Source organism: Phoca vitulina, unplaced genomic scaffold (genome assembly GCF_004348235.1).
Source record: "Phoca vitulina isolate PV1807 unplaced genomic scaffold, GSC_HSeal_1.0 scaffold7, whole genome shotgun sequence".
NCBI classification, from domain to species: domain Eukaryota; kingdom Metazoa; phylum Chordata; class Mammalia; order Carnivora; family Phocidae; genus Phoca; species Phoca vitulina.
In genome coordinates, this window is record NW_022589710.1 from 61,206,166 (window position 1) to 61,221,334 (window position 15,169).

Here is a 15,169-nt window from a genome sequence, read left to right on the forward strand (position 1 = left end):
ATTCTGTTAGCTTCCCATCTCACCATGAATTTCTATGACTTTCTACTCCTGTTTTTATAGAGGCCATGTGTTCTCGCATCAAGTTGCAGATGCTATAATACCATTCTAAAATATTTTGATTCATAGACTAGATAGTTTTCAGACATGTTTTCTCTCAGGCATCAGTATGATATTCTTTCCTTTGAAGTATCTATTTGGTTGGCTCTTTGTTTTTTTCTTTTTAAAATCAATTTTGCTGGTCCTCTTAGTGGCCAGATGAGTCTGGACCATGCACCTTAGTGATGCTGTCCTGGACCATGTAGCAGCCAGGTGAGTCTGAACCAGGATTTAAGTCCCATCAGTGGGGACCATCTTGTATCCGGCTTCCATCTCTTCATCCTGAGGGTGCAGAGGTCTGAGCCAGGTCAGGAGTGTTGGGCCTCTTTGACCAGATGCACATGTGTGTTCACCTAAGGGAACCTCATCTGTGTGAATGAGGAGGCTGTGGCCAGGCGACTGGGCCACTGGCCACCCCTGCAGTATCAACTAGATTGTTGTGTGGCCTGATTGCTATGTTCATTCCTTATATGTGCAAAGACTTGAGCCAGGCTGCATGGGTTCCATCCTGGCTCCAGCATGCCCTTGTCAAGTTACTTAAGCGTTCTATGCTGGATCTGTGACCTTTGAGGATGTGGCCATGGACTTAACTCTGGAAGAGTGGCAGCAGCTTGATTCTGCTTAGAGGACTGTCTTCAGGGACATGATGCTAGAAAAAGATAGGAACCACACATCAGTGGGATGCCCTGTTTCCATGTCAGATGTGATCTTCAAATTGGAGCCAGGAGAAGAGCTGTGGATGATGGCAGAAGGAACACCACCTCCAGGCTAGTCTAGGAGGTGACTGGGGAATTGATAATCAAATAGGAATACACCAAGTATATAAGGAGAGACTTCGGAATCAAGTGAACTGCATCTATGATAAAACACCTACTGAGCAGAAAGGCTATGGATACGAAGGTTTTGCAAACATATTTCATCTCATCTCATTTGCAAACATATTTTATCCCATCAAGACAAAAAACTCCATAAGCATGTCTTAGGTGGAAGGAGTTTAAAAGATAACTTAGATTTACTTAATTTAGAAGAAAGAACCTTTATGAACTTAGTGGAGATGAAAAATCATTCAGTTATAATTAATTTCAAATGAAGCATGACAAAATTCATACAGGTAAGAAAACCTATGAATGTGGGAACGTGTTTAGTCAGAAGTCCTATCTGATTGGACACCAGAATGTCCATCCGGGAGTCGGAATGTAATGAGTGTGGGAAAGTCCTTACTGATCAATCATCCTTTACTAGACACATGAGATATCATTCAGGTGAGAGACACTATGAATGCAAATTCTGCCAGAAAGCCTTCAGTAGAAAAATGTACCTCATTATACACCAGAGAATTCAAACTAGAGAGAAACTCTATGAAAGTGGAAATGCCTTCAGTAGTAGTTTTTATCTTAATCAGCATGAGAAAAGTGCGTACTGGTAATAAACCCTATAAATATAATGAATGTGGGAAGCTGTCCTGTCTGTGGTGGGTTGTTACAGCAGCTCTGACAGACTAAGACATCATTACTGCATATAAACTTCAAATCATAAATTACTTTGGCAAGAAGAATTTTGAAATTTTTTTCTCTTCTGAACTTGTGTCAGTTAGGATTCCTTTGTGTTGGAAATGACACAATATTTAAAACTGATTGAACAAAAGGAAGTTTATTGGTACATATCACGGGAAAGTCCAGTATAGCTACTTAAAAGGAAGAAAAAGAGATAATTTGACATCTTGTGAAAAGACTCAATATTGAGTCTTCTGATCCATGAACATGGAGTATCTAACCATTTATTTGGCCTTGTTTAATTTCTCTCAGCAATGCTTGCTAGTTTTCAGTGTATAGGTCTTACAGATATTTTGTTAAAGATATTTGTAGATACTTTATGGGTTTGGATGCTATTGTAAAGAGTATTTAAAAATTTAATATTCTACTTGTTTATTGCCATTACATAAAAATATAATTGATATTTTAAAAATTATTTTATTATGTTATGTTAATCACCATACATTACATCATTAGTTTTTGATGTAGTGTTCCATGATTCATTGTTTGCATATAACACCCAGTGCTCCATTCAATACATGCCCTCTTTAATACCCATCACCAGGCTAACCCATCCCCTCACCCCCCCTCCCCTCTAGAACCCTCAGTTTGTTTCTCAGAGTCCATAGTCTTTCATGGTTCGTCTCCCCCTCTGATCCCCCCCTTCATTTCTCCCTTCCTAGTATCTTCTTTTTTTTTTTTTTTAACATATAATGTATTATTTGTTTCAGAGGTACAGGTTTGTGATTCAACAGTCTTACACAATTCACAGCGCTCACCATGTGCTATGGTGAGTGCTGAAAATGTAATTGATTTTTGTATTTTGACTTTATATCCAGTGACCTTGCTAAACTCACTTATTAGTTTTTGTAGCTTATTTGTAAGTTTCTTAAGATATTCTGTGTACATGATTATACTCTCTTGCAAATAAATATAATTAAAATTTTTTCTTCTTCCTTACTAATTTGTATGTCTTCCTAATTTGCCCGCCTGCCTTCTTTCCTCCCTCCCTCTCTCCCTTCTTTTCTTCTTTCCTACCTATCCTCCTTCTTTTCTCTCTTTCCTTTTCTTATTGCAGTGGTTCATATTTCCAGTTCAGTGTTGAATAGGAGTGCTACAAGTGGATATCTTTGTTTTCTCCCCTAGTCTCTAGGGGGCATGTATTCAGACTTTCAGCATTAAATCTGATGTTGGTTGTAGGCTTTCCACAGATGCTTTTTATCAGAGTGAGGAAGTTCCTCTCTATTCTTAGTTTACTGAGAGTTTTTATCATGAGTGAATGTCAATTTTAGTCAAATACATTTTCTTCTATTAAGATGATCATATGACTTCTTTCCTTTATTTTGTTAATATGGTAAATTACATTGCTTTGCTTTGCATTGTGAATTCAACCTTATATTACCTGGGATAAGTTCCATATTGTCAGCTTTATTATGTTGCCAGACTCAGTTTGCTAGTTTTTGTTAAGTTTTCTTGCTCCTACACTTATGAGGGACATTGACCTAGTTTTCTTTTATTATAATTGTCATCTGGTTTTGTTTACAGAATGATGCTGACCTCATAAAATGAGTTGGGAAGAATTTCCTCCTGTTCTATTTTCTGAAAGAGTTTTTGTAGAATTTGTATTATTTATTCCTTAAATAATTAATAGAATTCACTGGTGAATCCGTATGGACTTGGGGTTTTCTCTTTAGGAAGGTTTCACATTATCAATTCAATTTAATGTTATGGGGCGTTTAAGTTTTCAACTTTTTATTCAGTCATATTTGTAATTTTGTAATCTGTTTTTTGAGGAATAAACGATTTATGCATTTTGTCTAACTTGCCAAATTTATTGGCATATCTGTAGGATCTGTGGTGATGCCCTACCTTTCACTCTTGATGCTGGTAATTTGTTTTTTTCTCTGTTTTTTTTTAATTCATCAGGCTAGCTAGGTGGCTTATCAATTTTATTGGACTTTCCAAAGATCCAGCACTTGGTTTTATGATTTTTCTCTATTGGTTTCTTGTTTTCAGTTTCATTGATTTCTGCTTATGTCTTTATTATTCCTTCTATTAACATTGAGTTTAACATGTTCTTTTTCTGTCTTATTAAGATAGAAGCATAAATTGTTTATTTTGGACTTTTTATATTATCTAATTTAATAATTTAAAGCCATTTTACCTTTAAGCATTGTTTAGTTTCACCCCACAAATTTGATATGCTGTGATTTCATTGTATTTCAATACAGAGTATTTTCTAATATTCCTTGTGATTTTTCCTTTGATTTGTGGGTTGTTTAGGATTGTGTTTGTTTAAGTGCACAAATATTTTTTATTTTCAAGATATCTTTTTATTTATTTCTAGTTTAATTTCACTGTGGTCAGGAAATGTACTCTATGATTTCATTCCATCTAAATTTTTGAACCTTATTTTATGGACCAGAATATTGTCTCAAGACTGAGAGGATTGTTGAAATTTACAACACTAATTATGGATTTATTTCTCTTTCAGTTCTGTCAGTTTTGCTTCATTTAATTTGAAACTCTATCATTAGATGCACACATATTTATGATTGATATGTCATTTTGATGAATTGACTCATCGTGAAATATTCTTATTATTGGTAATATTCTTTGTTCTGGAGTCTACTTGTCTCATATTTATGTAGACACTTCAGCTTTCTTGTAATTAGCATTATATTAGTGTGGTGTAACTTTTTCTGTTTACTCTTTTAAAAAATATTTATTTATTTGAGTAATCTCTACACCCAGTGTGGGGCTCGAGTTCACAACCCCAAGATCAAGAGTTGTATGCTTTTCTGACTGAGCCAGCCAGGCGCCCCTCTGTTTACTTTTAACTTATATATCTTTATATTTCAAGTGTGTTTCTCACAAGCAGCCTATATTTCGGTAATGGTTTTTTGAAAAAGTTAAATCCTTTTTGACAATCTCTGCCTTTTAGACCATTTACATGCCATGTAATTATTGTTTAGGTCATTTACATTTAATGTAATTACAGATATGGTTGGGCTTACGTCTGTCATCTTACACTTGTTTTCTATTTGTCCCAATTATTCCTTGTTCCTTTTCTTTTTATTACCTTGTCTTCTTTTTGGTTAATTGTTTTTAGTATTCCATTTTATCTCTGTATTGAATTATTAGCTATACCATTTTAAGAAGAATTGCTCTAGGGTTTACAATATGTACCTTTAACTTCACAGTCTACCTTCAAATAATATTATACTAGTTTACATGTAATATAAGAACCCCGTGCATTTTCATTTCCTCCCTCCCATCCTTTTTTGTTCTTGTTATCAAATATTGACTTCTGTATATATTATTAGTCTCAGAATACATGGCTGTTCTTGTTTTAAACAGAAAATCATTTTTAACAATACGTAAATATAGGTAGAAAGTCTTTTGTGGTTATTCACATGTGCATAACTGCCATGTGCAGAACTCTTTATGCCTTTGTGTAGGTTCTAGCTTCCATCTGATATCATTTTCCTTCAGCCTTCCTTCAACGTTTCTTGTTGTGGAGCTCAGCTGGCAATGAATTCTCTTATCTTGTGTTTGTCTTCAGATAGTCTTTATTTCATATTCATTTTTGAAGGATATTTTCACTGGGTATAGAATTATAGGTTGACAGTTTTTTTCTTTCAGCCTATTAAAGATGTCGTTCCATTGTCTTCTGGCTTGCATTGTTTGTGACGAGAAATCAGCGATCATTCTTATCTTTGTTCCCCTGTAAGTAATGTGTCTTTTTTCCTGGTTGCTTTTAAGATTTTCTCTTTATCATGGTTTTTCATCAATTTGATTATGATGAGTTTTAGTGTGATTTTCTTTGCTTTTATTTTGCCTAAGATTCATTGAGCTTCTTGGATCTGTGGGCTTATAGTTTTTAATCAAATTTGATAAATTTTGTCATTGTTTTTTCAAATATCTCCCTCCTCCCCCTTTCACTCCTTTTGGACTTTTAACCAGGTGTGCTTTATACTGCCTAATATTTTCCCACAGCTCACTGAAGCTCTGTTTGTTTTTCTTCCAGTACTTCAGTTTTAGTAGTTTCTGCTGTTATGTCTTCTAATTCACTGATCTTTCCCTATGCATTGTCTAATCTGCCGTTAAGCCCATTCAGTGAATTTTCCATGTTCTATATCATATTTTTAATTTTAGAAATTCCATTTGGTTCTTTTATCTTTCATCTCTATTCTCATTGTCTAATGTTTTCTTTGAATATAATAGCTGTTTTTAAGTCCTTGTTTGCTAATCACCTCATCTCTATAATTTCTGGGTTTATTTCTATTGGTCAGTTTTTTTTTTTTTTTCCTGATTATGGGTAACATTTTCCTCCTTTTTCAAATATTGAATAATTTTTTACTGGATGCTGGACTTCATGAGTATTACATTATTGAGTATCTGGATTTTGTTGTCTTCCATTATAGTGTTTCAGGGTTTGTTTTGGCCGTCAAGTTACTGGTGGATCAGCTTGACCCTTTTAGGGCTTGATCTTATCCTTTGTTAGGGTGAGCCTGGAATAGCCTTTTCCCTAATGTTAGTTTAGCCCTACTGCTAAGGTGTGACTTCCTAGAGTCTCTACTGAATGTCCCAGGTTTTCACTGAGTTCCCTTCACTCTAGTTGGTTGGAACTTGAATATCTCTCAGGCCTGTATGAAATGTAGGAATTATTCTGCTTACAGATCCTCCATAGTTGTTCTCTATGCAGCCTATGGAATTTTGTCTTACACATGTTCTGCTTATTATAAAGCCAAAGACCTAAAAGGATTCTTAGATTTCTGGAGTTCTTTCTTTGCATAACTCCCTCTTCTTTGGTATACTACCCAGCAAATATAAGCCACCTTGCCTCTTTAAACTCCAGTTTTTGTCCCCTCAATTCAGTGAAACCACCCTACTGTGCTTATCTTTCTCCTTCCACATCCAAGGTCTGGAAATTGCTTCCAGGAAGAAAGCCAGGGTGATTATAGGATTGACTGTATTGTTTCTCTTTTCTCAAGGATCATTGTCCTACAGTATGTAGTCCAATTTCTGAAAACAGTTGTTTTGTATATATTTTCCAGTTTTCTAGTTGTTTATGATGGGAGGGCAAGTCTAATACCAGTTACCTTGTTGTAGTTGGAAGCAGATTTATTGTCTGCCATGTTTTTACATTATATATATTTTTTGTTTTTATTTTTAAATGAAGGGAGCTCTATCATGACTATATTTGCCATATGGTAAGATATGTAGATTGATCCTATATCAGAATCAATTGTAGTGATTTTCCCAATTACAAATACCTGTTCTCTACCCTTAAAGATTTTGATTTGGCAGATTTAACATGAGTTTCAGGTATCATATTTTTGAAATCTTGACAAGTGATTTTTTGTACACAAGAAAAGCTAAGAACCCTTCTTCTGGTAAGTTTAAATCTAGTGTGACTTTAGTGAACTTAATGAGGTATCCTACAATCTATTCTTAACTCAGTGACACTCTGTAAAAATGAAATAAAATATTAGAGGACTAGGACCTCCTGGATATCCCCATCATCTACATATAAAGCATTAATTTCTGGCAAAGCAGGAGACTTTAGAGCCCTGATCAAGAGCTATGGCTGTTGTACATTTTTATTTCCTTGTGCCTTTGCCATAGCAGTTTTTATATATCTTGAATATTACTTCTAAGTGTCAAGACTTCTTAATATTTATAAAGTGATCTGCAAATATTCTCATAATACAGGGATTCAGTAATGGTTAGCAGATTTTGTCTGTGTGCCAACTCTGTTTTATTAGTGGTAACTTTCTGGAGCTCTTTGTTGAGAAGGATTCTAAGGTCAGTTCTGGACTCAGCAGGAAGGAATGCTCTTATGGATTAGTGATATCTGTCATGAGTTTGGGATTGGAGGCAAGAGACACATGTCCTATGTATTTGCAACTCCTATACTGGTTAAAGGCAGTCTTTTTTTCTAGGTTTCTCTAATTACACAAGAAAACTTGTTGCTACTCTCTGTATTCATCTTGACTTTTCCACATATAGGAAACATTTTATAGTTATGGAATGCCTGTATTCAAATTATTTCTTCATTTATCCATACCTTACTGATTTCTCTAAAAATATAATCTCTAAAAATTCTCTCTAAAATATATAATCTCTAAAAATATAATCAATATGATAGTGTGTTTTTAGAGTAGTGGTTTTTGGTCTGTACTTCTTGTCTTCTTTTAAAATAAATTGACCCATTGTGTATTTTTTAAAGTCAATGGCTCTATTGACCTTATTTTCCTAAATTTCAAATCAGACACATAATCTTATATCTGGTCTAACCATAGGCTAAAAGATTTGAAGTTGGAACACCCCTGGACAGAAAACTTTATATGGCCTAGAATATTAATAATAAATGTTTTTGAATTATAATTGGACATATAACTAAGTAAGAATATCCTCTCATCTGCAAATTCTAGTATATTAGGCCAATCATAGTCCTATAAGATTAGAATTTGGCAATTTAGAAAATTTTCCTACTTTCAAACATGTAATTTTATTGCATTTTTAAATGATGGAGTATTGTTAGCTAAGTGCTTTGGACTACTGAATCATCTAAATGAGGATAATTACTTGTGTGACTTTTATGCTGATCTATCCCAGATCCCTTGGTCTTATCCTCATTCTGTGTGCATACTGTGTTAAGGAGCGGGTATTAGCAAACTAGCAGAGGTTAGTCTGTGGGTCACAGTCTGTGGTGTGAGAGAGAGATATATTTCATTTGGGTAAGAAATTCATCTTTCCAGTCTCCACATTTGATGACAATGGGGTGGGACATGGAATAGTGGCGGTTACCTTACCATTCATTTCAGTTATTATGAGTTTGAAATACTTCTTGGTTCCAGAAATCTAGGATGTTCAGTTTAGTATGTACTACAATGAAAAGAGCACTGTTGAGAACCAAGAGATAGAGGTTCTTGTCTCAACTTGTCATTTACTAACTCTGTGACCATAGTGAGCTACTTAACCTTTGTAACTTTCACTTACTCATATATGAAATGAGATTAATAATCTGCTGTACCTATTCTGCAGAGTTGTTGGCAGGATGAAGTGAAACCATAGATATGTAAAAACGTTGGACAACTTTCTAATAGTATATCATTGCAAAGTAATATTATGGTACTGTGTATGCCACCTTATACTAGCTTGTCTCTGCCCTTGGGAAAATAGATGGAGTTGTGATATCTTTGTTCAATTTTTAAATTTGTCATAGATTTAAAAAATGATTATCTTAGGAAGCCTGATGATGGTTCTACTTAGGAAGAAGAAACCTAGTGTAATATCTGCTACACTTTTAGTAGGGCACTAATAACTTCAATGAGGAGTATTCATCAGCTATGCTTTGCTTTACAGCTTGGAATCCAATCCACTGCCAGCACATTGAATGCCACAACGCAATTAACAAGCCAGCTGTGAAGGTACTGTTTTATTAGACCTGGTGCCATATTGTATTGTCAATGGTCAGATTATCAGGAACTATGATTATAGTTCGGACATCATAGGAGTTTTTCTCTTTGAGTGGAATGAAAAAATATCTTTACCTGATGGGAGTATCAGTAACTCATTAGAAATGAAAGTGAAGTAACTATATTGAAGAACAGGTCTATATTGGACACATGGGAAAGACTCAGGGAAAATGGATTTATCCTTACAAAAAGCATACTGTCTCCATATTTGTGAACTTTTACCACTAGGCAATGATGATTTGCCAAATAGAAAAGTATTATCTATGTTTGTTGCAATACACTGCAAAAACGTACTTTTTTAGGCAAGAGCCAAAAGCTGCGACAGGATTCAAAATGAAAAGGTGTTGGAACTTAGAGTTCATTATATTACACTCTGCTTTTGGTTTTACTTGGTTCTGTTTGCAGATCCATTTATGAAATACTTTAGACCTCAGATAATTATCTAACACAGGAGTCAGCAAACTATGGCCCACAGCCAAATCTGGCCTGCTGACTGTTTTGTAAATAAAGTTTTATTGGAACACAGCTGTGCTCACTTGTTTACGTATTGTCTATGGCTGCTTTCATGGTACAACAGCAGAGTTGAGTAGTTGTGACAGAGAACATATGGTCCACAAAGCCTGAACTATTTACTTTCTGGTCATTTACAGAAAGTTTGCTAACCCCTCATGTAACACACCAAAAAGTAGTTATTCATTGCATCAAAGGAAGCTTGAAACTTATCTAAGGAAAATTTTCACACTGGGCCTTTAGCATGAGGGAATATATAATTTATAGATTTTGATGGTATAACGATTGAAATTAAGGAATTCCAACTCTTGTTCCCCCATCATTGAAACTCTTCAGGGTTGTCCTTGCTTCAGCAGCACATATACTAAAATTGGAATGATACAGAGAAGATCCGTAGGGTTGACACGTGAAACTCTTCAGGGTTTTAACTTTAAATGACAGGCTGTTTGGGTTATAAGTTTGGTTCATTTTTTCTCCCTAATCAGTAAAAACATCTAAAGAAAAGGCAGAGTGGAGTTCTGGAAGAATCTGTGTCCTAGGCATATTAACTGCACAATCAGCTATAGCATAGATTGATTATTTCTTGAAGGACGGGAACAGAATTCAGAATGACTTTGCTAACTCATTGAAATTTAACCTGATGCAATGTACAAGATTCAGCTAGTTGTGTTCACTTGATTTTAAACATCCAGATATTTGAAATATCCTGATGATCAACAGCAAAGCGAACACTTTTCATCTCTGTGCCTTGGCTAATGAAAACTCAGCCATAAATAATCCAAAATTGAATAGGGCACGGCAGGGTTAAATGAACCACAGGTCATATGTGGAAGGAAAAAATGCCTGAAAATGTGACATTGGATGATTGATATAGAACTTAGATTCCAGAGTAAGAAAAGCAAATCACTTAGTGTTAGATTTCACGTGAAATTTTTTGAATTGAGGTTTCTTTTAAGAAGGAAAATGCTCTACTGCCAGAATTTTGGTAACAGTTATGATTTTTCAATTTTAATATATTTTCCTCTTCCTAAAGAGAGATTGCTGTGTTTACCACTTTCAAGCAGGAATGAATGTATGAGGCAATTCCAGCCACCGTTGAACAAGATTTTTTCTCTTTGTGGAATGAGGGTGGATTTGTTGACACTATTTGTTACTTAATTGCAGATAACAGGAGAAATGAAAAACCACAGTAGGCACACTTAAGTACAGTGTGGACTCATCAGCCAGTGCAGGAAAAGCAGCTATAGGTTAAGTGGGTTTTACTAAAAATACTTATTCCACTTTGCTTTTGAAAATTTGTCGCAATCAAAACCTTTGCGTTCTCAATACGGGGGATGTGATAAACAGGACAGGAGAGTTCATTCTGCCTTTCCATGTGTTTCAGATGTGTATAGATCCTTCCCTGTCAGTAGCTCTGGGGGATAAACCACCCCCATTGTATCTCTGTGAAGAATGCAGCCAGAGGATCGCAGGGTAGGTATATGAGTCCTCCAAGAAAGGGAAATAGGGCAAAAACAGAAGATAAGAAAAATTAGTTGTACTTAAATTGGTTACATTACTCATATTTCCCACTAGCCCTTTTGGTTTTGAAAGGTTACTTTGTCAGATATTTGACATATAGCAAACTTTCATTTGGGAGATTTCAGCTTTGAGAATTTGCAATATTTCTCTCCATGCGATAAGAGAAAGCAATTCCATGTAATAAAACAGCTCCAATTTTCAAATGACCCTGTTAAAAAAGGCCACAGAGAAAAATGAAAGAAAACCATGGCTTTCAAACATGACGTGTAATTCAAATGGGTTCTCTCTGCTTGTTAGTTTCATAGAACCACACTCAGCGTTGTACAAATCATGCTGTACTTTGGTTCGCTTAATTAGCATCTGGAAAGTATCGTTTAAAGATAACTGAATATGATGAAATGCCTATAATTTATAATTTAGCTGAAATGCATTAACATTTTAAAAGTTTATTATGATAGTGCTCTTAATTACGTTTCCTTTCTATTGAAAGCCTTCTAACAATAGCATGCAGCTTATAAACATTCATGTGGAAGGGTAACATTGCAAAGAAGCTCAAAAATGAATTTTGTTTTTCTTTATAGGGACCACAGTGAATGGTTGATTGATGTTCTTCTGCCACAAGGTATGGTTTACTTCAGAAAGGATGAATAATAAGTGATCATGACTAACCGTGTGGTTGGTTTGTCTCCTTTTGTACTGTATTATTTTACAAAGATAGTAACCAAAGTATTATATTCTATGAATAGTCATTGATATGAAGCATTATATCAGTGTCTTGCTTATACCCACACATTTGGAAGGAAGAGGTATCATCTCAGCCAAAATTAAGAGTAGATGTTGGAATTAGGATTCTGTATGATGGAAGCCTTGCTGAATTATGTCTTAAGAGATTTTCTGTATATATAACAGGCATTGCCAATGGTGTTTGCTGTGCCAGGTCAGAAAGAGAGTAGGGAACATGAGCGGGAAGAACACTGAATAATAGGTCTTTCTCCTACCACTATTAATAGCTCTGTGTTTTAGGGAAAATCATTTAATTTTTTGGAGACTCAGTCTCTCCAGTAAAATGGGGATAAAGTATATGGGACTCATCTCAGTGAAAAGATGGGATGGTGTGATGCTCATAGTTTGTTAGAGTTCTGAAAGCTATGTCGGGTAAGTTGGCGGGTCCCAGACAGAGCATTCCTTTACCCATCTGGAAGCAGATATTCTAGCCGCTTAATTGGAGGCTGAAGTGACCAGGGGAAGTATTCAGGAAAGCAGAGGAAAGATGAAGGTGAGAGAAGCTGGGGACATACTGAGCACAGTTCAGGCACACAGGAGGAACCTGATATATGACTTCAGAGGTAGATAATAAAAGAAGACTTTCTATGAAAGGCCATATTTAAAAAGAAATGTAAAAACCTTACGTTAACTAAATTCTGTAAATATTAAAAAAATGTAAGGCAATTTTCTTGATGATAATTACACTATTTCTTTGTAGTCCTAACTTTTTAAAAAAATATTTTATTTATTTATTTGAGAAAGAGAGAGAGAGAACACATGAGCAGGGAGGAAGGGCAGAGGGAGAGGGAGAAGCAGACTCCCCACTGAGCAGGGAGCCCGATGACTCGGGGCTGGATCCCAGGACCCTGAGATCATGACTTGAGCTGAAGGCAGACACTTAACCAACTGAGCCACCCAGGCCTCCCCAGTGGTCTAACTTTTAGTATTAGGTCATCTCAACCTTAAGAAATAAATTAGTTTAGTGAGTGCTTTCCATCTGTAAAATGGATCAGTAATGTCAGCCTCTAGATCCTTCAAAGAGACATTCTGAAAAATTTCATAAGAATATCTGTAAAAAGATCTGGGCTTGTATGGGTAAAGGTAAATTTTTCCCCCTTAAATTAGGCTACCCTGTTAATGAACTTCCAGTGTTCCGAGGTGAAGCCCATAGTCAGGTTCTAAACTACATTTTATTTTATTTTTTAAAAGATTTTATTTATTTATGTGAGAAAGAGAGAATGAGAGAGAGAGAGAGAGCATGAGAGGGGGGAGGGTCAGAGGGAGAAGCAGACTCCCTGCTGAGCAGGGATTCCGATGCAGGACTCGATCCTGGGACCCCAGGATCATGACCTGAGCCGAAGGCAGTCGCTTAACCAACTGAGCACCCAGGCACCCCTAAACTACATTTTAAAATATCAGATATGTTGCTGAATTCTGGTCACCTTCTCCAGATGATGTTCATCTCTGGAAGAAAACTTACAATAACTTTTAATTATTTCTCTAGAGATGTGACACTAACCTCAGGTTAAGACAAACTCTAAGATATCAAACTGTTAAATGACCATTAATTATACAAAACCAGAGTTTTAAAATTCTTTGATTTGGCATCTACTAATTCATAATTTCCAGCCACTTTGGGAGACCTTTACCTTTGACCTTTTTAATAAATTGTAACGTAGACTATACTGTAAGTAATGCGTTAGTTCGTTTTTTGAACACTTACTATTTCAGGGGGAATGTTAACATATTCTTGGAAAAATTATTTTCAGGTACTCTCCAGCGTCAGTTTTCATGGAAATACTTGGTATGCCCACTAAAAAGCGTATGTATCCATTTGTTAAGGTCAATCCTGAAGTAGACCATAGTTTGACAGCCTTACTCCAACTGGCCAGTTGGGTTTGAAAATTGCTTTCTCTGAAATGAGCATGCAGCTGGTTTTACACTAGTTAAGGACTGTTATAAATCAATAGTTGAAGTCTGAGTAATCCAAATTCGTAAGTTTTTTCTACAGTTTTGAAATAGCAAATCATCTCCATGGTGAAGCTCTAAATATATCACATCAACTCAGTGTCATGGTGTAACAGAAGAGCAATAAACAGGGAATCCAGAGGCATTATCTTGAAATCTGCCTTTGATAGCCTGTGTGATGCTCGAGAAGTCATGCAAAGGGGCACCTGTGTGGCTTAGTCGGTTAAGTGTCTGCCTTAGGCTCAGGTCATGATCCCAGGGTCCTGGGATCAAAGAGTCCTGCCTCAGACTCCTTGCTCAGCAGGGAGCCTGCTTCTCCCTCTGCCTGCAGCTCTCCCTGCTTGTGCTCTCCCTCTCTCTCTCTCTCTGGCAAATAAATAAAATCTTTTAAAAAAAAGTCATGCAAATCTCAATTTTGTTCTGTCAAACGAGGAGATGAGATTAATGTTATTTTGCTTTGGTTTTGACATGATCTGAATTCTAAGTCATGTCCCAGGAGGTTGAATTACTTGTAAGAACAGGTGAAGTATTTGTAGCATGCAGGTGTTCCTGACCTCATCAAACACAGACAGATGACCATTAATAAGACAGGAGGGAAGCTATTTGGGCTAAGTCTAGAGGTTGTGTTACTAAGCTTGTTTTTACCCCCTTTGTGGCTGCCCTTATTTAAAATGGGCTGTCTTTCTTTGTTGATATGTTGTGTACCTTCCCCTTACAGCTGAAATATCTGCTATATGTCAGAAGAAGGTAAGAGCAAACCATCTGTGTGGTGGGGCATGATTTGCTGTGTGTATGTAAATTTATTCATTGACATCTGCCTCATTTCTGCCCCCTGGTTTCCCAGTATGTACATGTCACTGTATTCGCGAAGGGGGAAAAGAGGTAATTTAGCATGCAAGATTGCTATGTCCGGATGGTCTCTGTTTTCATTTCTGCTTTTGCTCACCCATCTTATGCACAGTGTTTTTGATAAGTAATCTGAAATGAAAGCATATGTGTGACTCTTAATTACAAAAAGCTTTGAATGACCATGCAGGGCATGCAACATAACTTTGGTAAAGGATGTATGTATCTTGTTGCTCAAAAATCTTTCTTGTTTGAAGTAGAGTGCAAATAGTTCAATACATGTGTGTCAAGCATACTCAGACTGACTACGTATGGCAAATATTCATGTATATGTAAGCTGAAATGTTATCTCTAGTTAAAGATTCCACCTTCAGATTTCCTTTAGCCACTTTTCGTGACAGTTTCCCTAAGCCATTTCCATCCTCTTTTCTTGTTCTGGTTGTT

The 15,169-nt window shown here is 36.0% G+C and overlaps 1 protein-coding gene across 14 annotated transcripts in view; it reads left to right on the plus strand.

Moving 5' to 3' along the window:
* Positions 1-15,169, plus strand: part of UNC79 (unc-79 homolog, NALCN channel complex subunit) — a 237,325-nt gene that overhangs the window by 82,939 nt on the left and 139,217 nt on the right. For all 14 annotated transcript variants that reach the window (XM_032405836.1, XM_032405840.1, XM_032405835.1 and 11 more), the window contains 4 exons: positions 9,003-9,067; positions 11,010-11,098; positions 11,728-11,768; positions 14,598-14,626. In XM_032405836.1, the coding sequence (XP_032261727.1) occupies positions 9,003-9,067; positions 11,010-11,098; positions 11,728-11,768; positions 14,598-14,626 (224 nt within the window). The remainder of the gene's footprint in view (positions 1-9,002; positions 9,068-11,009; positions 11,099-11,727; positions 11,769-14,597; positions 14,627-15,169) is intronic.